Here is a 25,545-nt window from a genome sequence, read left to right as displayed (position 1 = left end):
AGTGGGTACAGCTTTTGCCTCACAGGTAGCCAACCCAGGTTCCAAGGTGGTACCCCATATGGTCCCCTGAGCCCTCAAGGTGTGATATCTGAGTACAGAACCAGAATAAACTCAGCGCAGCCAGGTGTGCCAACCCCCACCCCCACCCTGCCTAATAAGAACAATCTCCCACGTTTTAGAAGCAGACAAAGGTTTCAGAAATAAAAGTGCTGAAGTTGCAATGCAGCTGAGCCTGGTTGGAATTCCACTGTGCACACCTAGAGCAGCACCAGGAGTGCGGTCTCTGAGCTCGGCTTATGAGCGCTTCCCAGTATGGCCAGACACCAAATGTTCCTGCTTTTCTCTTACTCAATACAATATCCCATACAATTCATCAGAACATTGTAAATCATTTTTCACACTGAAGTTGGGTATTTGGTTTTGTTTTGGTTTTTTTTTTTTTTTGAGTACTATAGGTATCTGGTCTTGCTTGGATGATAACCTAATCTGTTTCATTTTTGGAAAACACATAACTTTAAAATCAGAACAAGAATAAAATGTGCCTGATCTGTTTTTCATGTTGTTTCCCTTCTTCTTCTTCTTCTTCTTCTTCCTAACGGGGAGCTAAAATAGTTCTGTTTTCATACCATTGCCAGCAACTTTTCTTTCTTGCACTATTTAATGTGAGAATGGAAAATTTTGCTTTTTTTTAATCATTGTTTATGTGCTTTATTTTTTTCCTGAAGCCTTTCTAAACTTTTTTCCTATACTCTGTCAGTTTTTCTTTTTCTAACTAATCAAATCATTGTTCATCATTTTCCCAGTTACCCCCATAGCTTTTCTCAAATCCTAGCTTTGATGGCCTCCTGCCCACCTGCATGACTGGGTCAGAGCTCAGAACTACAAAAAGTGAATTCTGTTTTCTTCTTAGTCATTGTTATTACCTTTTCTGACTTATGTGTTGTCTTCTTTCATAAAATTTTTAAAACAATTTCGTTCTGAGAGTTAATGTGCTTCATTGCTTTCAGCTAGATTTTCTTTTATTATTGCATCCTTAAATTTCATTTTTTTATTTTATTCATTTCAGTAAAAGGAATTCAAAGCTCTCACTTAAATTACTGCACACACCTATTTGCACCATGCACTCTACACTTCACTAAATTATTGTAAACTGTTGTGACTCTCTTTCAGAAACATGACGGCCACTTCACGGTCATCCAGTTGGTGGGTATGCTCCGAGGCATTGCATCGGGAATGAAGTATCTTTCTGATATGGGCTATGTTCATCGGGATCTAGCGGCTAGGAATATATTAGTCAACAGCAACCTAGTATGCAAAGTTTCTGACTTTGGTCTTTCCCGAGTACTCGAAGATGATCCAGAAGCTGCTTATACGACAACTGTAAGTTGACATGTCCTTTTGCAATATGAATTCTTTACTTGCATTGCCTTATTACAGTAATTGCTTTCTTTTAAGCTTTCTGCTTTCATTTCTCATGTTTCCAATGTAACATCATTGTTTGAGAACCTTTTGATTAATCCCACTACCTACTTAAGAAGAAAAAAAAAATCTAGGCACTGGAGAAGCAGTGCTGGAGTGAAGGAGCTTGCGGCACACGCCACTGACCCCTCGCACCTCATGTGGGTCCCCAGACAGTGCCAGAAATGAGCCCTGAACACCACCAGTTGTTGTCGCCCCCATCAAAAAAATCTAAATTTGATTGCCAGCTATCTTCTTTTGTACCGGAGCTTGTTTGTTTTGTTTTTGTGTTTGGGCTACATTTGGCAGTGCTTGGGGCCTACTCCTGGCTCTGCCCTCAGGAAATACTTCTGGCAGCTTCTGGGAACCTTATGGGGAAGGGGAGAAAGAGGCGGGGATTGAACCTGGTTGGCCTGTGCGAGGCAAGCACCCTACCCCCTCTGTGCTCTCTCTCCATCCCCAATACTAGAACTTTATCTTTAACATCATACGGTCCTTGTTGTGACTACCCTCACAATAAATTTGACTTTTGCCTGCACTACTTTTTTCTTCAATAATTAGCTCCTTTAAATAGGGGCCTACAATGCAATCCGTTAATATCAGTGATAACGAACCAGATGCTGTGAAATTATTTTTTACCCACAATAAGTATGAGGAAATTATTCAGCTATGCTTAAAAATGAACATTTCTCTGAAGATAATTTAAATACAATTTAAAATTTTTCCAAGTGATACTTAGGAAGATCTAATAAAAAATGAAAGGCTAGAACTTTGAGAACCAAACTGTATCTGAAAATTATATGTTTTAACATAATTCATGAAAAGTTTGTGTATTTCTGAATGCCTGAAATATAATTTACCCCACTAATCTCTTTGGTTGTTTTCTGAGAATTTCAATATCAAAATGTCTGTTTAATTTTCTTAGAGCTAATAATTCTAAAATTATACGATACTGCTCTATATACCATTAAACTTTTTAAACAAAACACTGATCCTTTGAAATTCATCTTCAGTGAGAATTAAATCAGTAAAACCATTCAAGATATTTTTACTCAGTTCTCTTTTTCTGACCTTCCACATTATAATAATTCTATTTTATTGATTTATGTTATTGATCTATCATCAGTTTGAAATACCATAGAATTTATCAGTGATTTACAATGGTATTGAATTTTAGAGGTATACCTCTATTTACATATAGTACTCACTCCAAAATTCTAATCTCATCCCATTGTCAAAATGACCATTCTATCCATTCCCCTCTCTCCTCCACTATCCCTCTGTTAACCACCATAGTTTTCAATAAGTCTAAGATAAGGTTTTATGAGGGATTGGAAGTTCATTTACTCCAGCTACATATATTTCACATCTGACTGAAACTAAAATAATTGTCTTTCATTTCCTTACTTATTTCACTTGACATAATTATTTCAAGTTCTATTTTATTCTGATGTCATGATTTCATCTTTTTAATGGAAGGGTAACATTCTATTTGGCTTAAATGTTATAGTTTCTTTATCCAGTAATCTGATGACAGGCATTTAGGTTAATTTCGTATTTTAGCTATTGTGAATACATCTACTATGAACATGGACTTTTGGATTCATGTTTCCATATCCTTCAGATTAACACTGAGGAATGGTATTGCTGGATCGTATGTATGTTCCACTTTTACCTTCTTAAGAAATATTCACATAATTTTCCTTGGAGACCACATCTACCTTCCACCAACGCTATACTAGATTTCCTTTTCCTACACATTACTTTTCCCAATTTTTTAAATATAGGTCACTCTCAGCAGTGTGACCTATATCTAAATACTGTTGTAATTTTGATTTGCTTTTTCATATATCTTAATGGAAATCGGAGACCTAAATCTCATTGTGATTTTTATGTACATTTCTACAATAAGTGATGGTGAGTATATTTTCATGTTTTTATGGGTTGTTAGTCTACTTTTTGAGTAGTGTCCATTCCTGTCTTTTACCTGTTTTTTGATAGGTTCACCTTTGTGTTGTTGAGTTTGTGCTTTATGTATTTTTGCTTGTCAGATATATGACATACAAAACTGTCACCCTATTTCTATGTTACTTTTTCACGTTTATGGTAGATTTTGAATTGTGTAAACATTCTTAAAATATCTTGTGGTCTCACTCGTCTACTCTTGCTCTCATTTCCCTTTTCAGTCTCTAAGTACAGCTCTGCGGTTGAGTTCCTAGTGTGGTTCACCTATTTTCTTCTGTATAATTTTTGGCTTAATATCTAAATTCTGGGTTTTGTTGTTGTTGTTGTTTTCCAGATTTTGTTTCACCTTGGAATTCTACATTGAACTTAGAATTATTAAGAAAAATGTTGTTTGGAGGCTGGAGTGATAGTACAAGGGGAAGGGCATTTGCTTTGCATGTGGCCAACTCAAATTGATCCTGGTTTAATTCCTGGCCCCTCATATAGCACCCTGAGTCCATCAGGAGGGATCCCTGAGAGCATAGCAAAGAGTAATCCCTGAATATCACCAGGTGTGCCCCATTCTTACCCCCCAAAAAAAGAATGAAAAAAAATGTTGCTTAGTCTCCACATTTGAGATCTTCCCTTCTTTGTTGTTGTTGTTTGTCTCTACTCTCATGCCATTGTCATCAGAAAATATGCTGGATATTGATTTGAACAGAGCCTGGCAATCTACCCGTGGCGTATTCGATATGTCAAAAACAGTAACAACAAGTCTCAAAATGGAGATGTTACTGGTGCCTGCTCGAACAAATCAATGAGCAACGGGTTGACAGTGAGAGTGACAGTGATATTTAATAGCACTTTTATGTTCCACCACATATTTTTTCTGCATTATTTGTCAGTTGCTTTAAGTACTCTATTGAGGTAATTTCTCTATTGCTGACAATATATACATTGAATTGTATTAACTTTTTGGCAATTTTGGTGCCCTGTTGGATGTACAGATATTGATGATCGCATGTCTTGTTATCATTTTTGTTTAAAAGTCTATTTTATAAAATATGAGTACAGTGGTGTCTTCTTTTTTCTCTGTAACTTTGACTTGAAACACCTTGCTTCAACCTTTTACTCCGCTCCTTAGTCTTTATATATGATGTGAGAATCTTATATGCATTGTCTAGATGGATCCTGCATTATTTATCCAGCCAGCACTTTGTATCTTTTGAATGCTGAGTACACATTCTAGAAGAATGTTTTTATTTGGATCTTTTTTTACTGCTGCTATATCTTTTCTTTCTGCTTGTTTTGTTTCTATATTCTTTTCCATTTATTTCTACTTGCCTTTTCATTTGAATCAGCTTCCATTATAATTATCTGAACTTTTCATCCTCTTCCTTAAGTGTTTCTGCTCCAGATTTTTGTTTTGTAGATACCAGGAGGGTTGTATTAAGCTTATTTTATCTAAAAATATATTTATTTCTGTGGTGGTCTTGAATCATCTTCATTTGACTATGCAGATTCTTTTTCTTGCTTCCTGCTCTTTTACGATTTTTTTTTCTCATATCACTGTTATTTGTCCTTGTTGTGTGAGAATGCTGGTTCAGGGGAGTTCTGAAGGGAGTTAGGCTCAGGACTTACCCCTGGCCCTTAAGTACTGTACTGACAGTTCAGTCCTGGTGGACTTGAAGGACCATATGAGGTGCCAAGGATCAATGTGGATAGCAAGGACCTTACCCACTACACTATCTCTCCAGCCCCAATTTTTTCTTATTTTTTATGACTATCACCTTCATTAGTGTTCTGTGGTCATTCATTTCCTTTTTTCAGGTAGAACTATTTTTCATGTTTCTTATAAAGCAGGTATGATAGGTGGTAAATTTTATTGGTTTTTTTTCTTAAAAATATTTTGTTTCGCCATCATATTTGAAAAAAATAACTTGGCATGTTCTTTATTTTACATTTAGTCATGTAAATATATGATTTTATTCTCCTCTAGCCTGTAAGTTTTGTGCCAAGGAATTTGATGACGTCTTTTTTTAAAATTATTTTTATTAGTGAATCACCTTGAGGTACAGTTACAAACTTATGAACTTTCATGTTTGCATTTCATTTACATCCCTCCACCAGTGCCCATTCTCCTCCACCAATGTTCCCAGTATCCCTCCCACCACCCCCACCCAACCTCCACCACTCCACCCTGCCTCTGTGGCAGGGCGTTCCCTTTTGTTCTCTCTCCTGTTGGATGTTGTAGTTTGCAATAGAGGTATTGAGTGGCCATCATGATCAGTTTATAGTCTACTTTCGGCATGCAGCTTTCAATCCGAAGGAAGTTTGGTGACGTCTTGGTAGAGGAATTTTTGTATATTACTATTTTCCCCTAGCACCCTTTAATTTTGATTATTTAGCAATGATCTGTCGGGTATTTTGAATTCATAAATGTGTTTTTATTTTCAGGTTCCTAATATTTCGGTCAGGTTTTTTTCTTTAGGTTTAGAAATTTCTCAGCTGTTATTCCATGAATATGTTCTCTATTCCTTCTCTCTTCGTCTTCTAAAATTGCTATTTTTCTTATATTTAGTCTTCTAGTGGAATATATCTCATAGAATTTCTTCACCTTCCCTCATTTCTTTTTCCTCTTGCATTTGTCACTGTGATTTCATCTTGAAATTCTGAGATTTTTCCTCAGTAATGGTGAATCTTCTTATGATAAGGTCCATTTTTTATTGAATTTTACTCAATGTTCTTTTCATAATCAGCATTTCTATTAGTATTTGATGTGTGGCGAAGAACTCCTGTATCTTTAGCATCTCTTTCTTTTATGTCTTTTATCTCTTTGTTTACCTGTGATTGTCTAACTTTCCTGAGTTTTAGAAAAGCCTGTGGTGGCTTTTCTAAAGTTGCTGTCTGTTATATACACCAATTCTGAGTCTTTATGTTTCTCTCTGGAGACCTATTATTTTCTTTAATAAAGCTCAATCATATTTTATAATGATTACCTACAGAATTTTTGTGATTACGCATCTGAGTTAGCTTCTTTTGTTTACCTGGAGGTGGCGCTAAGACATTAGTCTTGGAATTCTTCGTTTACTTGGCTTTGGCTAGATTTTTGTTTGTTTGTTTTTGTTTTGCTTTGGGTCACACCCGGAAGTGCACCGGGGTTACTCCTGGCTCTGCACTCAGGAATTACTCTTGGCGGTGCTTAGCCGACCATATGGGATGCTGGGAATTGAACTCGGGTCTGCTGCATGCAAGGCGAACGCCCTACCCACTGTGTAGGTACCAGCTGGAGTGATAGCACAGGGGGTTGGGCGTTCGCCTTGCACACAGCCAACCAGAGTTTGATTCCTTCGCCCCTCTCAGAGAGCCCAGCAGGCTACCAAGAGTATGGAGCCTGCGCGGCAGAGCCTGGTAAGCTACCCGTGTGTATTGGATATGCCAAAAACAGTAACGATAAGTCTTTCAATGAGAGACGTTACTGGTGCCCGCTCGAACAAATCGATGATCAATGGGATGACAGTGACAGTGATAACAGTGACAGTGACTTGGCTTCGGGGTGGGGGTGTGAGTGGTGGTGCAGGGAATGGGGGAGTAATGAGAAAACCAAACACCTGTCTCTTTCCCAGTCTTGCTCCTGGTGTGGGATGGGAAGCAATAGGGCAGCCCCTCTGTCTCACCCACACTGGTTTACAGGTTTTTGCCTCTGGATCAAAGTCTGATCTGTGACCTTTTCTGTTTTCTGAAGGGAGTCAGGAGGAATTGGACTTAACCACTAGCCTAAAAACAAAAGGACTTGTTTTTTGTTTTTGTTTTTGTTTTTTTTTTAGGTACTCAGCACAATCTTTCAGTATCATGAGAGTTCACTGGTATTAAGTGACTGTGTATCGTCAGGAGAATGGTATCAGCCAAAGTCAGTCTAACTTGCTGACTGCTGCTCAAACTGAATTTCTTTGTTGATCCCTACTCCTCCCATTCCATGCCGCAGTTACAAATAGTACAGAAATTATGAATCTCATGGGCACAGCAGACTGTGATGCAGTGAGGTTTTTCCTGTGGTTCCTAATTGATTTCTGGTTCTGTTTTAGAGAGGAGCATTGCTTGTTAGAGTCTATTCTTCCCTGTCCCCTGAAGCATAATTCTCAGTCTACACTGTATTTTAAGAGAGGAAATCTTAAAATAGAGCTTATGTGGTTCCCTTTAATTTCATTTTTTTGAGATTGAAACTTTACTTGTCTTCAGTTTCTCTAGAGTAGATGCAAGTTCAATATTAAAAATTATCCATATTATGTCTCTTCTGTATTTGGTTTATAGGAATGCATGCTTATATTAATTTTTAGATCATGGCTGTATCACTGTAATCCCATCAATCATTGATTTTCTCGAGTGCCAATAACATCTCCGTTCATCTTAGCCCTGAGATTTTAGCAGCCTCTCTTTACTCGTCCTTCCCAGCGGTGCCACATTAGAGACTCTTTCAGGGCTAGGGAATGAGACCCATCATTGTTACTGTATTTGGCATATTGAATATGCCATGGAGAGCTTGCCAGGCTCTGCCATGCTGGCAGGATGCTCTCGGTACCTTCCCAGGTTCTCTGAGAAGGAAAACTAGGCTATAAGAGGCTTCTGTGAGCATTGTTTTACAGTCTCTGGATCTTGGCCATTACATGGCATGGGGGGCGGAGGGGGGGAGGGTGGAGGTGGGGGGAGGAGTTTGTGGTTGTGGCTGCCAAGCTACCAGAAAATGGGGTGTCTGGGTGGAGGAGACCCCGTCCTGATCCGAGCAGGCTTGGAGATCTCAGCCCCAGGTCCCTCACATCTGGGTTCCTCTGCTGGTTCTTTAATGCGTGAGGCCCACATGAACGTGTGGATGGCTGTGGCTCGGTTCCGGAAGTCTTCAGATCATGTTTTTACTAATTTAGATCATGCCTTTACTAATTTCTCTAATAATAAAATAAATTTGAAATAAACTCAAAAGAAAATAAAGTACTATAACACCATGTAATATGTAAGTTATCTATATATATACCGACCTTTTACTTTAACCAAAAAGTTTTATAAACCAGACAGCATACAGTTGGTAGGGTCAGCACTTGCTTTGCTGGCTAACACTGGTTTAATCCCTGATACCATGTATGATCCCAAGCCCCGCCAGAAGTGACCCCTGATCACAGAGCCAGGAAGGAGTCCTGAACACTGCTGCCTGATGGTACAAAAATAAACAAAAAGATAGCTGTTTTGAAAAATAGACTTCTCGAGTGGTAACATTTCCATTGTGAGACTTCTTGTTACAGAGTCTGGCAAGCTACCATGGCTGGCATATTTGATATGCCAAAAAAACAGTAACAGTAACAGTAAGCAAAACAGCAGTGTAAAATAAAATGGCAAGAAAACCAAGAAATGTACATTGTAGAGCAGAGAAAGGGAAATGTACAAAAATAAAAATCAAAGTAAAGACTGACTCTTAGTTTTTACGCGAGAATTCTATGAAGAGCTTTGGGGCTAGAGCTATAGCACAGTGGGTAGGGCGTTTGCCTTGCATGTGGCTGGCCCGGGTTCGAATCCCAGCATCCCCTATGGTCCCCTGAGCACCGCCAGTAGTAATTCCTGGGTGAAGAGCCAGGAGTAACCCCTGTGCATCGCCGGGTGTGACCCAAAATGAAAAAAAAAAAGAGCTTTAGCAGGCACTTAGGGAAAATTGGTGAATGATTATAAACCATACCTAGCAACACCATTATTAGTGATATATAACTAACTTTTCAGCACAAAATAACAAGTCTGGATGTTTTTATTAATTGTATGATATATCCTATCTGGTTATCATTTAGGTGCGAAGCAATTATCTGCCTTTTCTGAATCTGATATTCCGTTCGCCTGGATGAGTCTTTTATATCTACTACCAGAGCAGAAACTCTCATATTTAAATATTGCTAAGCAACCAGTCTTAAACTTACATTGAAAATATTAAACCTCTTTACTCTGAATTATGGAAATAAGGTAATGTTTACCTAAAAAGAACATAAAGATATATTATGACAAGCTAAACTTTTTAAAGAGAAATATCTTATTTAAAATATAATAGTTACTATTCTATTTTAATTGTAGTGAGTAGTTTCTTTTCTATTATTTAAAAAATAAAAAATTAAGGATTTTATCACATGCTCACTGAAAATTACGTGATTTCCTTCATTCTAAATTTTGGTTATGTTTATTTTGGGCTATCTAGGATAGATTAAGTCTCTTTTTTTTGACTAATAACATTAATTCTAAGTACTTTTTTACTTGAAATATGGAGTCTAATTACTGACAGAAAATAATATTGACTATGATTAAGATTGCTGCATAATCATAGTTTTGTTGACATGTCAATTCTATTTACTTTTTATTCATAAGACTTTCCAAACCAGTTTCAACATGTAACCTCCCCTGTACTACTAAAATAGTACAAAATTATCATGTCAACCTAAGAAGCCATGGTAAATATTCAACATGGATATGAATATACAAAATAACATTATAACATGAGGGCATATTTACAAGTATATTTGAAAGTTGCAGATAACTTCCTTCTTTGCCTTATCCAAATGTTTAAAAATTGGCTTGCCATGTTTTGATATTATTTTTAAAATCTTGAGACATACCCAGATTCAGCAATAGAAGTGGACTTTTAGTGGTGATTTTAAAGTAACATATATTAATGTTGATTTAAAATCATGCAAACTTGTAACTTATGCAATATTAAAATATAATGGTACTCTAATGAAAAAATTATTCTAATACAAGTCAGATGAAATCATTTTAGTCACTGACTTTTCTACCTTTAATACTTTAATTAAAAATGAATTATTGAGATTTACCTGGAGAACATGCTTATCTTACTAATAAAACATACATTTATTACTCACTTGGGGGATATAAATCAGATATAAATTAATAATATCCAATGCACTGAATAAGAGGACTTTCAATAGGAAATATTTTTTAATATCTTGGATTTTGGAAAAATAAAACTGAATATTAATGTTTAAATGTCTATTAAGTCACTGATAGTAGAGGTGACACTGTACTGAAATAGAACTTGTTTAAATGTATCTTACACTAAGTCTATCCTTAGTGAACAGGGATGATTGAAGAATCACTTTTACTTTACTTGTTACTTAAGATTTAGCCAACCTGAAAATGGAGGAGGTATGAGAGCTTCGGACACAGACTGATCCTTAGGTAGAAGAGCGTAGAAACTATTAGCTCCCTAAAAGCCATATATCATAAAAGAGATTATAAGAAAAGTTTCCTGCACAAAATTCACTAAAAACTTAAAGGGAATTATACTTTATTCTAGGTCAAAGTTAGTTTGCAGAACGAGTATAAAAAATAATAATGAATTGAGAAAATAACAATGTTTGAAGAATGCTGTACTGATTGAAAACTTCTTTTTCAAGATAAAGTAGTGAACAAAATCAGCCTTAGAAGAATAAAAAACAATAAATCTCTGGTCAGATGAACTGAATTCATCACAAAGAAAGGATTCGTGCTGCTTGGGAAAAACACCAAAAAGACTGTAAGAAAATTCTTCTCACTTGACATGTCTCATGCTAACAGTCTAGAATATTAGTCAATATATAGGCTACCATCATTAGCCAGTAGGTAGAGATTGAAGTTCCAATATTGGATTCTCCTAAAGTCAGAGAAAAAATGCTCTTGATCCAGTAAATGTTTGATGGACAAATTAATGAGTAAAAAATCACATGGCTCTTATTACTTTATTAATAAAATTTTTATATAAAGGCCATTGTAGTGATCTAATGTATGGAATCTATATTCTCAGAAATAAGTGTCTCAACAGTTTGAGGTTAAATGCCAAAAGGCAAATCCACAGTAATGGGGATAAAAAGGGCAACAAAGCTTTATGTAAAACCAAAACCAATGTGTGCTAAGTGCTAAGTAAGAGTTTTCTTCAGTTATTATCCAAGAGATAAATGTCATATATCCTGCTTGGATCACAAGCTAAAAGACCAAAATCTTAGTGGTAGTTGTCTTAGTGAACAATGGTATCAGAAACGTACAAAAATTTCTTGATACTACTACTTTGGAAAATTGAGAAAGACAGATATGAGCATTAGGTGGAAATAAAATCACTTATACCAAAGGAAACATATATCAAAGAACCATTTCCTGAAAAGCTTCTCTGTGGCTTAGTCAAAACAGTGGTTTGTGGGGGCTGGAGTGATAGCACAGCGGGTAGGGCGTTTGCCTTGCATGCGGCCGACCCGGGTTCGATTCCCAGCATCCCATATGGTCCCCTGAGCACCGCCAGGGGTAATTCCTGAGTGCAGAGCCAGGAGGAACCCCTGTGCATTGCCAGGTGTGACCCAAAAAAAGCAAAAAAACAAAACAAAACAGTGGTTTGTGATCATTAAAACTCTTTGTAGTAAACAAAAACTTATGTAGATTACTATACCTGGAGAAAACAAACTGTAGAAATGAAGATAGAGAGGACCATTTCATTAAAACCATTAAGAAGTGTAGCCATCTTAATGGAGGGAAACCTCCATCTTCCATTTGTGCAGAAATGAACTTCTAAGGCCAGAAAGTAGTGCAAGGAGTTAGGACACATGCCTTGCGTAGGCAAGACCCCTGTTTGACTCTAAGAACCACTTGAACCCCTGAGCATTGCCAAGTGTAGTCATGGAGGCCCCAGAGCATCGCCAAACTTGGCCTTAGTACTTCCTGGATTCACAGTCCAAGATTGAGAAATTAGGCCCAGCAGGGGCTCCATATGTACCAATGCAAAGGCCCCTCCCTGTCTTAATGAACTAACCTTGTATCTATCAGGAAGGACTATAAGGTCCTTAAAGGCATTATTGAAAGCATGAGATGTCTGAGAAGCTTTCTGTTTGTCCTGAATTGTGTGATTTGCACATAGTCTTATTTTTCCCTTAATAAGTCCCTTTAGATCTGTGTGAAATCCTGGATAGCAGGAGATATGTCTTTAATGCTTTTGTAAGTTTTCCCACACCCAAAATAGCAGCTTATGACTGTTTAATTAATTATTGATAATTAAACAAATTGAAAAAGGTAGAGAGAAAACAATTGAAAATATAAGAACATCATTTTCAGTCAAATTACATTTATTCCTTCTCTCATATAATCATTGATCACCACCTGCCTAATGAGTATGTCTATAAATTTTCATGCTAGTAAAAAGCTAAAACTTTCAATGGGATGCAACAAATTTGGAATACATGTAACCATGGGTCAGGGTAATCACAGGACTAATTCTCTTTTAGTCACTGAAACATCCTACCAACTAACTGCTTGGAGGTTTCCTGGAGCACAAACATGATCCAAGAGAAGTGACTATAAAGTCACTGTCATCCATTGCTTATCGATTTGCTCAAGCAGGCACCAGTAACGTGTCCATTGTGAGACTTGTTGTTACTGTTTTTGGCATATCGAATAAGGCACTCAGGCTTGCCAGGCTCTGCCATGGGGCGAGATATTCTTGGTAGCTTGCCAGGCTCTGCCGTGGGGCGAGATATTCTTGGTAGCTTGCCAGGCGCTCTGAGAGGGGCGGAGAAATCGAACCCGGTAGGCTGAGTGCAAGGCGAACACCCTACCTGCTGTGCTATTGCTCCAGCCCGACTATAAAATAATCTAATATATAATTTTGTAATGTCTATTAACATCTAAACTATACCCTGACCTTCTTATTCAGATGCTAATCAATGAGGAGTAATCAAATGCCATTCACACCATTCTAGAGATACTTCTTGATGATTAACCAAGAACCACAAGAAATACCAAGGGTTGTTTGGTTTTGTGTTAGAAACATCCAACATTGTTTAATTCAAAGTTACTCACTCTGTTCCCAGTCATTGTGGAACAAGTCCAAACTAACTTGATTTATCAAGGAAGATATATCAGTAGATATTCAGCAAAGAGAAAGTAGAGTTTCTACTTTGGTTGCTGTTTGTGTTAAAAAAAAGCTCATTGGTGGGGCTGGAGCGATAGCACAGCGGGTAGGGCGTTTGCCTTGCACGCGGCCGACCCGGGTTCGATCCCCAGCATCCCATATGGTCCCCTGAGCACCGCCAGGAGTAACTCCTGAGTGCAAAGCCAGGAGTAACCCCTGTGCATCGCTGGGTGAGACCCAAAAAGCAAAAAAAAAAAAAAAAAAAAAAAAAAAAAAAAAAAAGCTCATTGGTTTGTGTTAAAAAAAAAGCTCATTGGTTGCTGTTTGTGTTAAAAAAAATACAAAGTAAAACAATGCACAGGAAGCTGCTACATTACACCTAGAATTTTAAAATACCAATTGAAGAAATTAAGTCAAATTAAGTCATTGTTCATGTTTAGCTTCTAGTTTCGCCTCTGATGTTGAACAAATGTTTTCTTCTTTTGCAATTAAAAAAAGGGGAGGGCAATGCGAAACACAAATACTAGATAAATCTCATTAAAGCGCTGTGGAAAGGCTTACCTATTCTCATCGTAAATAGCATTGCTCAATGACAACTAAATTGAGCTGAGTGTGCTATTTATAGAAGACCTTTACCTGGCCAATAAAAATCTTAAAATTTGAAAGATTTAATCAGCTCAGATCAAATAAATAAATCATCATATATGTGGCCCAGTTTTATTTATACCATTCTCCTTTGACTCTTAAATTTTAGACACTGGTCACTTAGATTTAAAGGGAAGTAATTTTGGCAGCTTATGAGAAAATTTCCAGTTAAGGTCTACCAGAAATAAATTTGAATGGAATGTTGTCTTTTACTGGGTCCTTTCCTTTCTTTATTGCCTTGGCTAGAGTTTGGAAAGGCCATAAAGTTTGGTGCTCTGATAGTCATCTTTCTGTCATGGAAAAATAAACCCAGGGAGATAAACCAAGTGCTGAGAATAGCCAGGAAGGAAAGGTCAAAAAGAAGCTGTGACTCTGATAAAGTGTGTAGCATATGCATGAATACAGAATCCAATTACTCTAGCTGTTTTCTTATAACTTAAATGGTATATGTGTTTAAGATCCTGAAAATTGCCTTATGTCTCTATGACTTGTAGTAGGAGATAGTCTGATATTCTAATATGATAAACATATAAGAAGACGCCATATAAATAGATTTCATAGAAAAATGGCTGTTAATAGTTTAGTAGAACATCACCTCAGTCAAACACATTGACTAGATTTTCTAAGCAGATGATAAATATAGAGAAAACAATAACCATATTTTTTTCATGCAAATAGATCTCTTAATATTATTTACACTAAAGTTGGACCACGGGGATAAAAGTGCTTAGAATCTGGCACTAAATCACACATTAAATAATAATGTTATGAGGCTGGAGTGATAGCACAGTGGGTAGGGTGTTTGCCTTGCACGCAGCCGACCCGGGTTCAAATCCCAGCATCCCATATGGTCCTCTGAGCACTGCCAGGAGTAATTCCTGAGTGCAGAGCCAGGAGTAACCCCTGTGCATTGCCAGGTGTGACCCAAAAAGCAAAAATAATAATAATAATAATAGTTACTGAGCATGCATTATTTTCCATCCTCAATTGACTGATTACACATACTCAAAATTCACAGTTCTTGAGCCCAAAGATAGGAGGCCCTGTTGCAATTACAATCTAAGACTTTATACATCACATGTAGACTCTGTGCCAGGCACTTCTCTGGGCTTCCAGTAAGCAATCCTCGTGAAGATGATAGAATTGAGCATGGAATAAGTAAGGTAATATGTTTTTATTTTTCTATGGGGAAGAACACCCTAGCAATTTTCAGTGTTCAAGGGTCACTCCTGGAAATACTTAGTCAAACTAAAGAGTTCACCTGGACCCACTAGTGCTCCAAGACCACCAATGCTGCACCTTGAAGTGTTGGGGGGTCTCTTGGGCCACACGTGGGCAGTGGGAAGGGGAGCCATGAAGTGTTGAGAATCAAACTTGTGGCATCATGCATGCATGGAATGCACTCCAGCCCTTTGTGTTGTCCCCTCAGTTCTGATAATGAAGCTTTAAAAGGAAAGATTAATTCAGATAGTTATAAACATGAATTATAAACGACTTGGCGCCAGAACTGTGCAGGAGGAAAAAAGCAGCGTGGAATGCCTTCAAGAGTGTTGAAGAAGTGGTTAAGAGGACAAAGAATCTCCAGCTCCGGGCACATCTTTTCGACTCCACCATTCTTCCTTCACTAACATTCGAAAACAGGATGAGAACACTATTCGGGTATCCCAAAGAGGAATCGAAAGAGCTATATGCTTGGAGTATCACATTTCACTCAAGTGAGAGAAGGAATCCGGAGTTCTGACCTCTGTCCACAATCAAGAATCAGGGACGCTATCTCGTTTGCCAAGGCGTCAAAAATCAGATGGAACATGTAGTGTGATTCAGAGATGACCACTGGATTAGAGCTGTTAGCGACGGGACGGCAAAAGACTGCGTGACTGCCCACCAATGAGATGGTCAGACTTCTTCATCAAAACCCTGAATGAACGGTTTGAGGCTCTTCCTGTTCCTAGAGCGAGCAGATACCAGTGGGCTACACTAGCACTCAACAGGAATGAATGAAGACGTTACTGGCACCCACTCGGGGAAATTAAAGATCAACGGGATGACAAGTGACAAGTAATACAAGTGATAAACATGAAATATATCAGTGAAATTCTTGAGGGCCCTCCACAAACTCTGTGTTCAGAGGATCAAGCCTGTTTAAGCCACACATAAAGCAAGTGCCTTAATTCCTATATTATCTCTCTTTCCCCTATGTTTTTTTTTTCTTTTTCAAAATAAAACCAAGCAGCTACTTGGAAATGTTATGTTAAGGAAATATTTTTTAATAAGAATACTAGACAATAAAATATCTGAAATTAGATGTTCTGGTGATAGAATATAATTACAAATCCTGTGTAATAAAGTTAGGAGAGAGTAAATATAGCTCCTACAGTGGGAAATAAAATAACATATATTGTTATATTTTAGGACTAGGAATAAGACCAGGACGTTGATACACTGAGGGATTTAAGATACACAGAGGGGCCAGATCCTGAAAATCCTCAAATAGCATAGAGTGAAGCAGATATTTTATTGAAAGTACAAAGAGATGGTGATATAAAATAATAAAAATATAAAAATTATTGTAAGAGCTCACTGTGGTCACAGAGACACAAATGGAGATGGTCTTGACCACTTTAGTGGCAGTAGGGTAGAATAACTGTATATTGTTTCTATAAATTTTAATATAATTATAACCATGTTACCTAAATTATAACAAATATTTTAAAATTTACTTTTATACTTTTAAGGGGATTGGGCCAAACCTGGAGATGCTCAGGGATCACTCCTGGTGGTCTTGGCAGACCATATGGGATGCTGAGGATCGAACCCAGGCCAGCCTCATGCAAGGCAAGCACCCTACCCACTGTACCATCTCTCTGGCCTCTTTAATAAAATTTAGTTAATTAGCAGCACTATCCTGTTGATAGATTGAGAATTAATTATAGAGGGCCAAATAGAAGAGATTGAAAATAAGCATTGAAAATAGACCTGCTAGGCAAGAAATGATGGTACCTTGGTCTACACTAGTAATTAGTAAGGGTAAAGGATTCCTGTATCTGTAACTCTACCTTAATATGTACATGTATATGTGATTAAGTGATATAAGCAAGTCAAATTACAGTTACTTTGGAAACCATTGCAATATGGATGGTGTTAAGGGAACATATGTAACATCTGAATCATCCTCTTCCTTTCTCTCCCAATATTTCTCAACACAAAATCTCTTTATAATATGGAAGCTCCCTGTATCTGTCACATCTGAAACCTATACAGAGGGCAATGGATAGCTGAAAGTCGGAATGTGAAGAGAATGATGTATCTTTGGCACTAGATATTATAAATACAAATATATTCCAACTTGACTTTTTTCTTTTGCTTGTTGAACTTTAAAAAGAATTTAGTAATGAATATTTTACTTATGAATATTTACAAGGAAAAAAACATATGTTATTTTAAAAAGAGAAAAATAGCTCCTACAAAGTTTTAAGATATTTTCTCTTCAAACGAATTTTTCAAATTTTTCTTTTGAAATTAATCAGTGGCTAAACAACATATTTGTTTGATTATTTTAATGTGACTTCTCTAATCAAAAAGATAACTAGAGGCCATTTCACTGGGCAACATTTATTCTTAAATGAAAGATAAGGAGATTAAGGAAAGGAACATTGCTGTGACTGATTTTTTTAATGGAATTCTGGGCAATATTCCAAGAAACTTCAAATTTTTCTACAGAGTACCAGATTCAATAACTATCCTTCATTGTCACCCCAGGGCCTACAATTAAACCCTAAAATCAACATTTCTGGTCCATAAGCAATCATTAGAGGATTGAAAACTAGAGAAAGCAGAATCACAAAGTGTATTTTTAAAGACATAAAATGAATTTGAAACATCATAAAAATCTATAGGCAACCTTGCTCAGAAAAAAAATTATTTCCGGGATTTTACTCTATCTTCTCACCTAGATTTTCCTTGGTTCATTTGTGATAGCTACTTAATCTGATAAGGTTTTCAGACAGCAAGCATTTATAGCCATGGTTCATTACAAGAAAGCAAAAGGAAAAACAGGTCTCTAATAAAGTAGGTGCAAAGAGCAATTTACACATCTTCCTTGGACATCTCTATCTTCAAACAGTCTGAAATATCTGTGATCTGTCAATATTTTCAATAGCCAGCATATATCTGTTCAAATTAACATAAACACACAAACTTTTGCTGTCTTTTGCATCTTCAAACTTGCAATAAGAGCAGGGTATTATTATATGAAGCATGCACATCATTCAGTTGTTTAACCATGCTTTTAATCAGTGTATAATATGTGTCACAAATAGGCAGCTGCTAAATGAATTATACATAAAGATAATGTTTTCTAGATTACTCCTGCCTGTATATATTGCATAATTTAGGTCATAACATATTCTGGTCCTTAATTCTCCTCTTTTTATAGAAGCTGAATCATTACCTGTCCTTTTAGTTGTTTAAAAGTGTGTTTTTCACATATGTTATAAAATTGAAGTCTCTTAAAAAGGAAGGAAACATTTAGAATTAATGCTTATAGCATATTTTCTAAAGTCTAAAGTTTCTTCTTTTATTTTGGAAGACTTTCTGGTTTAGCTTAAGCTTGCAAAATATCTTACTTCTAAAAATTCTACTGAAAGAAAAGCATCAATTCAATGAACAAAGTTTTATTATATAAAGTAATAATAATAAAGTTAAAGGGTAAGTTATTATATCCTCACTCTCACCTCAACCTCTATAGAATTTCATATCCAAGGCATTTCAGTAGTCCAGTATATCCATATCATTTGTATCACTTGTCATCCCATTGCTCATCAATTTTCTCAAGCAGGCACCAGTAACATCTCCATCCGTCCGTGTTGCATGCTAGTGTAGCCCAGTGGTGTCTGCTCGTTCCAGAAACACGAAGAGCCTCAGACCTCATTCATTCAGGGTCTTGACAAAGAAGTCTGACTAGGTGGGTGGGTTTTTTGGACATCCCGTGGAATCCAGTCGGTTACGGCTCTAGTCCAGCGGTCCTCTCCAAATTGCATTACGTGTCTGGCCTATCTGATTTTCAACATCTGATCCTCGATCATCGGTGGAGGTCGGAACTCCAGATTCTTTCTCTCACTTGAGTGAAACGTGATACTCCAAGCATAGCTCTTTCAATTCCTCTTTGGTAGACCCAAATAGCGTTCTCATTCTATTTTCATAGAGCCCAGGTCTCTAAGGCGTATGTGTGTGCAGGAAGAATGGTGGAGTCGAAAAGATGTGCCTGGAGCCAGAGGTTCTTCATCCTCTTAACAACTTGTTTGACGTTCTTGAGGGTGTTCCATTCTGCTCTCTTCCTTCTGTGCAGCTCTGGCACCAAGTCGCTCATCATGGTCATGTTGAGTTCTAGACTCAGGTACACATAACTGCTGCATTCGGAGATATTCATTCCATTGAGAGCAAATGGACCATCAGGAACTAGTCCATTTCTCATGAACATTGTCTTCATGAGACTCAACTGCAGTCTAACCTTTCCACACTCACGATATGAACTCATTAAGTAGTAGGAAAACAAAACACTATAGAAATAATATGATAGAAGGAGTTACACGGGCTGGAGTGATAGTATAGCAGGTAGGGCATTTGCCTTGCACACGGCCAACCCGGGTTCAATTCCCAGCATCTCATATGGTCTCCTGAGCACCTCCAGGAGTAATTCCTGAGTGCAAAACTAGGAGTAACCCCTGTGCATCAACAGGTGGGACCAAAAAAGAAAAAAAAAGAAAAGAAACAAAAATTACAGTATGTTATTAACTTGGAGCTCTCAATTTAATCTTATCTTTTCATAATTTGGTGAATAAACATGAGTCATTTGTATCTCTATTTCCATAACTTAAATAGAATTAATAAAATTGCTCAATCTTACAAAAAATGTTCTACCAATCAATAAGATAATAAATAAAGTATACTCTGTCGCTACTATTGAGGTACAGAGTGTAAGAATTACTCAAGACGCATATTTAAAATGCAAATACTCAGTTTCCAAACCCAGGTAATCCTTTCATTCATCCCTGTGGAAGAGAAGGACTGAGATATGGTCTGCAGATCTGGGTTTGTAATAAATACCAGCTGTTTGTGAAACAGGTTATCTCAGGGCTGCATCTTGATTAACTGCTCTGAGGGAGTCTAGACACAAATTCAATTATTTCCTCCTCTAGCCTTACACATATTTAAATAAGACAGATTTCACACGCAGGTGAAAGATTTGTCAATACAGTAGAAAAGGGGATCAGAGAGAATGGAAGGAAGAGACATTATAGGAAGTTAGCTTTGTGGTTACAGTAATAAGAGAACACATTGTACAACAGAAGCTAATCATTTCTCTGACATGATTCCTCAAATATGTAGCACTGTAGCACTGTCGTCCCGTTGTTCATCAATTTGCTCAAGCGGCACCAGTAATGTCTCCATTGTGAGACTTGTTGTTACTGTTTTTGGCATATCGAATATGCCACAGGCAGCTTGTCAGGCTCTGCTGTACAGGCAGGTTATTTTTGGTAGCTTGCTGAGCTCTTCGAGAGGGATGGAGGAATCAAACCTCGGTTGGCCACGTGCAAGGCAAATGCCCTACCCACTATGCTTTGGCTCCAGCCCTCTATGTCAATATATATCTTAAATTCATGGATCTATGTAATTTAGCCAATCATGGCTCAACAGGTGGGAAGACTGAAAAATGTTATCACGGGCAAAAACTGTTTGGGAGTGAGTTGGCAGGAGTGAATTGGGACCTCTCCTCTCTGAACACTGTAACTCCACCCAGGGATGGTTCCCTACCTGCCTCTTCCAGGCGCCAAGCAGTGCCTGCTGAAGCACAGACATACTCTACAATGTGACACAGTGAAAAGTCCTGAGTCACATCTGAACTCGGACCTGGGTCCTGCTGATAAAGAAATGCAAGACTTTGGGCACCTGTCAGATGTGGTCAGTTTGGTGACTTCCAAGACTGGGAAAGAGGCCAGAGAGACAGAAATAAGGGTCAAGCATATATACTACTAGTGAGAGTCCCAGGTTTGCCCCCCATCACTGAGCGCCCCCCCAGCACCTCCCAACAGCAACCTCTTAACACTAAGCCAGGAGCAGCCCCTGAGCATTGCAAGGCTTGGCTCCCAAACAAAAATAAAGTGTATGAAAGGACCAGCACACTGTCTGGCAAGTAATACATGCTCAAATATGTATTTCAACCTAAGTACTTTGTTTCATTTTCTTATGGAAGGCAGTTTCCAGTGTGAAACATGCTTAAGGAATGAAATTGTTAGCCTGCTGTTAATTTCTTATTCTGCTGTTACATTCCCTTTGTAACCTTCCGTTTGTCTCTTTAAGATATCTGTGATGATATTTTTTTCTGCACTGTTGACTGATGTAAAAATGCATGCTTTTCTCTAGGCAATTATTGAAAACATGAAATTTTGTGAAAATACCTTAAACTATGGTATAACTATAACTTGTGGCCAAAGCATGAACAACTTTTCTCAAATAGCAAAGTCATTATGTTGCCCCAGGTGCTGATTTTTTAAAAATCTGTCTTAAAACAATTACCTGTATTTCAAATTAGGCCATCGAATATTTAATATCTCTGAAGTTGAGTGGGTTTTAAGGAACTTGGAAATGATTCGATTCTGCTAGAACTCCAGTATGCCTCACAGGAAATAGAAGAAACTGCTTGGACCTGCAATGCCTCCAGTTTTACCTAGACCATCTCTTAGGGTTTGAAAGTAAAATGTACTTCTTACACTTAACCTTAGAAATTTAAAGCAGTCAAGATTGCATCACACGCACAAAAAATCTACACACGCTGAGGAGGAAATGAAGGCATAAAAACCTGATGAAATAGAAAAATGTTCACAAAACCATCACCAAAAGATGCTAGCAAAGGGTTGTCATACATTTGCATAGATCTGCTCACTTGTGTTGAAGAAATGGGACACAAGACACCTGAAAAGGATTTTAGAAATCATGCCAGCATGACTACTTTTCATAGTTTAATATTGTCTGAAATAGATAGTGTGTGTCTTAAGGAACCATAATCAACAAAGGATTTTACTTATGTGTTATTCAGGCTTGGTAGCTTTGTCCCATTTTCACCCCAAAAAGGAGAAAGGATTCAAGAGAATAGACTGATTCCTGTTATTTAAATGAGTAGTTCCCCAGATCCAAGTTGGGATTTAAATTTTAGCTATTATAATCATATGGTCAGTGTTCTTATTTATAAATTTTAAGTTACAGCTGGAACCATAGTCTCAGTGGAAAAAAATGATCAGAAGTTATTATTTTTAAGTTTAAGTTATTATCAAAGTAAAAGGAGCGTGATTGGAAACATATAAAGCAGAAGAAAGTAGTAAAAAATCTAAAACAGATTAAATGGAAGAAAAAAGTAGTAGAGAGAAACTAAACACAAAAGAAAATATAATGTGTAGATTTTTGTAGGCATTTTTAAATGCCATTGCTAATATATCTTGCATCTGAATTAAACTCATAACTCAAAACATTTAAGAAACTGAAGATGGTTCAAAGGGCAACTGGCAAGCATTTAAGAAAGACATTTAAGCAATTAGAGATTTTAAAAGAAGTGAACACATCTGTTATGTCTAATAGATGCATATAGTGAGTAGGAAAAAAAAGTTAAAAAAAAGGCTTGATTGAAATTTAAAACTGAGAGAAACAGCCATGGGTAGAACCTAAAAAGAATAAACAACTTTGGTGGATTTTGTGTGTGTGTGCAATAAAAACTAAAACTACAAGCAATAATTGAAACTATTGCTGCCAGTATTTGGAAAATAAATGAACTTAATTTACATAAACAAGTCTCACAACTGGTGCCCGCTCGAGCAAATCGGTGAACAAGGGGATGACAGTGACAGTGATTGTTAAATATTTATGTGAATATAATAATAGTGATATATAAAGTAATGTTGAATAAATCAATGTTAAATTATTATTCTACATTACCACAGATCATACTTTAGACTATGCAATCATGAATTTAGACAACTTTTGCTCAACTATTAGAAGTAGCTGATAAAAATTTGACACTTTAGTACATAGTAGGATCAAATGAGAAACTTTTTATTTATTTTTTTATTTTTTTATTTTTTTTTTGCTTTTTGGGTCACACCCAGCGATGCTCAGGGGTTACTCCTGGCTTTGCACTCAGGAACTACTCCTGGCGGTGCTTGGGGGACCATATGGGATGCCGGGGATCGAACCCAGGTCGGCCGCGTGCAAGGCAAACGCCCTACCCGCTGTGCTATCGCTCCGGCCCCAAATGAGAAACTTTTTAAATTATTTTATTTCTATCCTGAAACAAGAAAATATAAAGAAATTTCAAGAAAATAGCCCTACATTTTCACTGATACTTAGAATTCTATTTCTAAACACATTATTATTCTTTCTTTTTAAAAAAATATAGAAAGAAAATTATAATAACAATATCAAAATTACAATAACAATCTCAAGGAAGCTTATAGCAATTATAATACCATTCATTACACTATCATTATTTGCACTGTTCTCTTGATTTTATTAAAATATTACAAAATATTCATGTCATAATTTTTCAGGAGGCTGGAGCGATAGCGCAGCGGGTAGGGCATTCACCTTACACGAAGCCGACCCGGGTTCAATTCCTCCGCCCCTCTCAGAGAGCCTGCCAAGCTACTGAGAGTATCCCGTCCAAACAGCAGAACCTGGCAAGCCACCCATGGTATATTCATATGCCAAAAACAGTAACAACAAGTCTCACAATGGAGACGTTACTAGTGCCTGCTCGAGTAAATCGATGAGCAATGGGATGACAGTGACAGTGACAAATTTTTCAGCATAGAAAGTTTTAGGTTAATGTAGGTCACATTTCCACCGATAGAGTTTCTCATAAAAGATTTTTAAAACCACTCAAACTCCCCTCTCTAAATTGTAGCTGTACTGCTCTTCACATTGGCAGGAAGTGCAGTACAAATGAGTCTGAATGCTGTAATTTGAAAGATGATGAGACCAGACTTTAGGGGTCTTGCCCTTCACTGTAAGTGACTTGAATTTAGCTGCTTTAGAACAACGCAAGCTAGAAGAGAAGATAAGTAGCACAATTCACAATTGATAGACAAATAACAATGAGAAAAACAAAAGTAAAGTTAGAATGCATCACAGTGTCTGAAACATGAACCACAGAGACAGAATTCTATGAGGTGTGATTCTTGTCTGAGCCTGCCTTCCCTGCCCCTGAATTTTAGCTGCTGCAGTTAAGGAAGGTTTGCCAGTAATGATGCCAACAGTGACAGTACCTGGAGAATATTCCTTAATTCTTTTTTCATGGAAATGACAAGGATCAGTTATAATAGCCTAAAACCATCCTTTAAAAAAATTAAAACAATTGCATTTTATCATATTATTAAGTCTATTACCTTAAGTCTACTTGACATAGGGGAAATGACATCTTATTTAGTCCAAATACCCTCTGAGTAAATATTGGTTTTTAGGTATTTAGTTTGGTCTAATCTGAATTTTTTTCTCCTATTTTTAATTACTCCTTTCTTATCACATCTTTGCAACCAATAAATTTGATTGAAGTTTACTTTGGATGGAGTCTTTTTCACTGACTTCTAAGCTGAGACACTTTGTATACCAAAGTGACACTGTGATCTGTGTGTGAACATATATACATACATATACACATATATAGAGATGATGTTAGTACATAAATAAATATTGATGCTGCACCAAAATATTAATATTATATTATTGTGAGGCTAAATTAACGTAAATTAATTCAATGCAGACTATGTGAAATATTAAAATAAAAGATCTAATCTCTTTGTAAATCTGAAAATAACATTTCTTTGTATCTTGCCATAGTAAAACCATGTTTTCTAATTCTTCATACAATACACAGTCTTTTAGATGAACAGAAAATATAACATATTTTGTTTGTTTATTATCAAAGAAGTTCAGAGTAAAAATGACATCTGTGACTAAACTCCCTAATATTGATTCATTTAATTTAAACTTTCTCTTTCTCAGGTCATCAAATTCTTATTATGAAATAACTTAATTGGGAATGGGGGAGATATCTCAAATTGCTGAAGTATATGCCTTGGATGTTTAAGGTCTTGTGTTCCATCCCAATTACATCATGGTCTCTGAGTACTGCCAGGTATCACATATTCCTGATCCAGCTAGACTCAAGCAGTACTGCACTGCTGAGACTAAACATTAAACTGTATAGCCTAGTCAACTGAGGCTGATATCGCTCATGGCCCGTGAAGCATTGCAGGAAGACCCAGAGATAAATAAATAAATAGCTATTTAAACAAGTATCTTAATAAATTTCAGGACTTTATCACTACTCCCCTAGCATCAAGAAACCCTCAAGAAACTTATAGAACATTGGAGCTCACTATAACTGAAACACTTCATGGTTCATAAAACTGTTTTTTTTAAATCCAGATATTGATTTGGGGGAAGTATGATTTGTGGACACCCAGACTGAAAACATCTTAGAAATTTCCTCAACCTAACTCAGACTGGACTGCCATAACAAATATCCACAGGCTGGGTAC

At 36.9% G+C, this 25,545-nt stretch overlaps 1 protein-coding gene across 1 annotated transcript in view; it reads left to right on the top strand.

Annotated features, from left to right (window-relative positions):
• Window positions 1–25,545, top strand: part of EPHA6 (EPH receptor A6) — a 970,410-nt gene that overhangs the window by 816,110 nt on the left and 128,755 nt on the right. Inside the window, 1 exon segment of the mRNA XM_055129205.1 lies at window positions 1,171–1,380. Within this exon segment, the coding sequence (XP_054985180.1) occupies window positions 1,171–1,380 (210 nt within the window).

The sequence above is a fragment of the Sorex araneus genome, chromosome 2 (genome assembly GCF_027595985.1).
Source record: "Sorex araneus isolate mSorAra2 chromosome 2, mSorAra2.pri, whole genome shotgun sequence".
NCBI lineage: Eukaryota > Metazoa > Chordata > Mammalia > Eulipotyphla > Soricidae > Sorex > Sorex araneus.
Note: the sequence above shows the minus strand (reverse complement) of the source record. Positions and strands in the feature narration are given on the sequence as shown.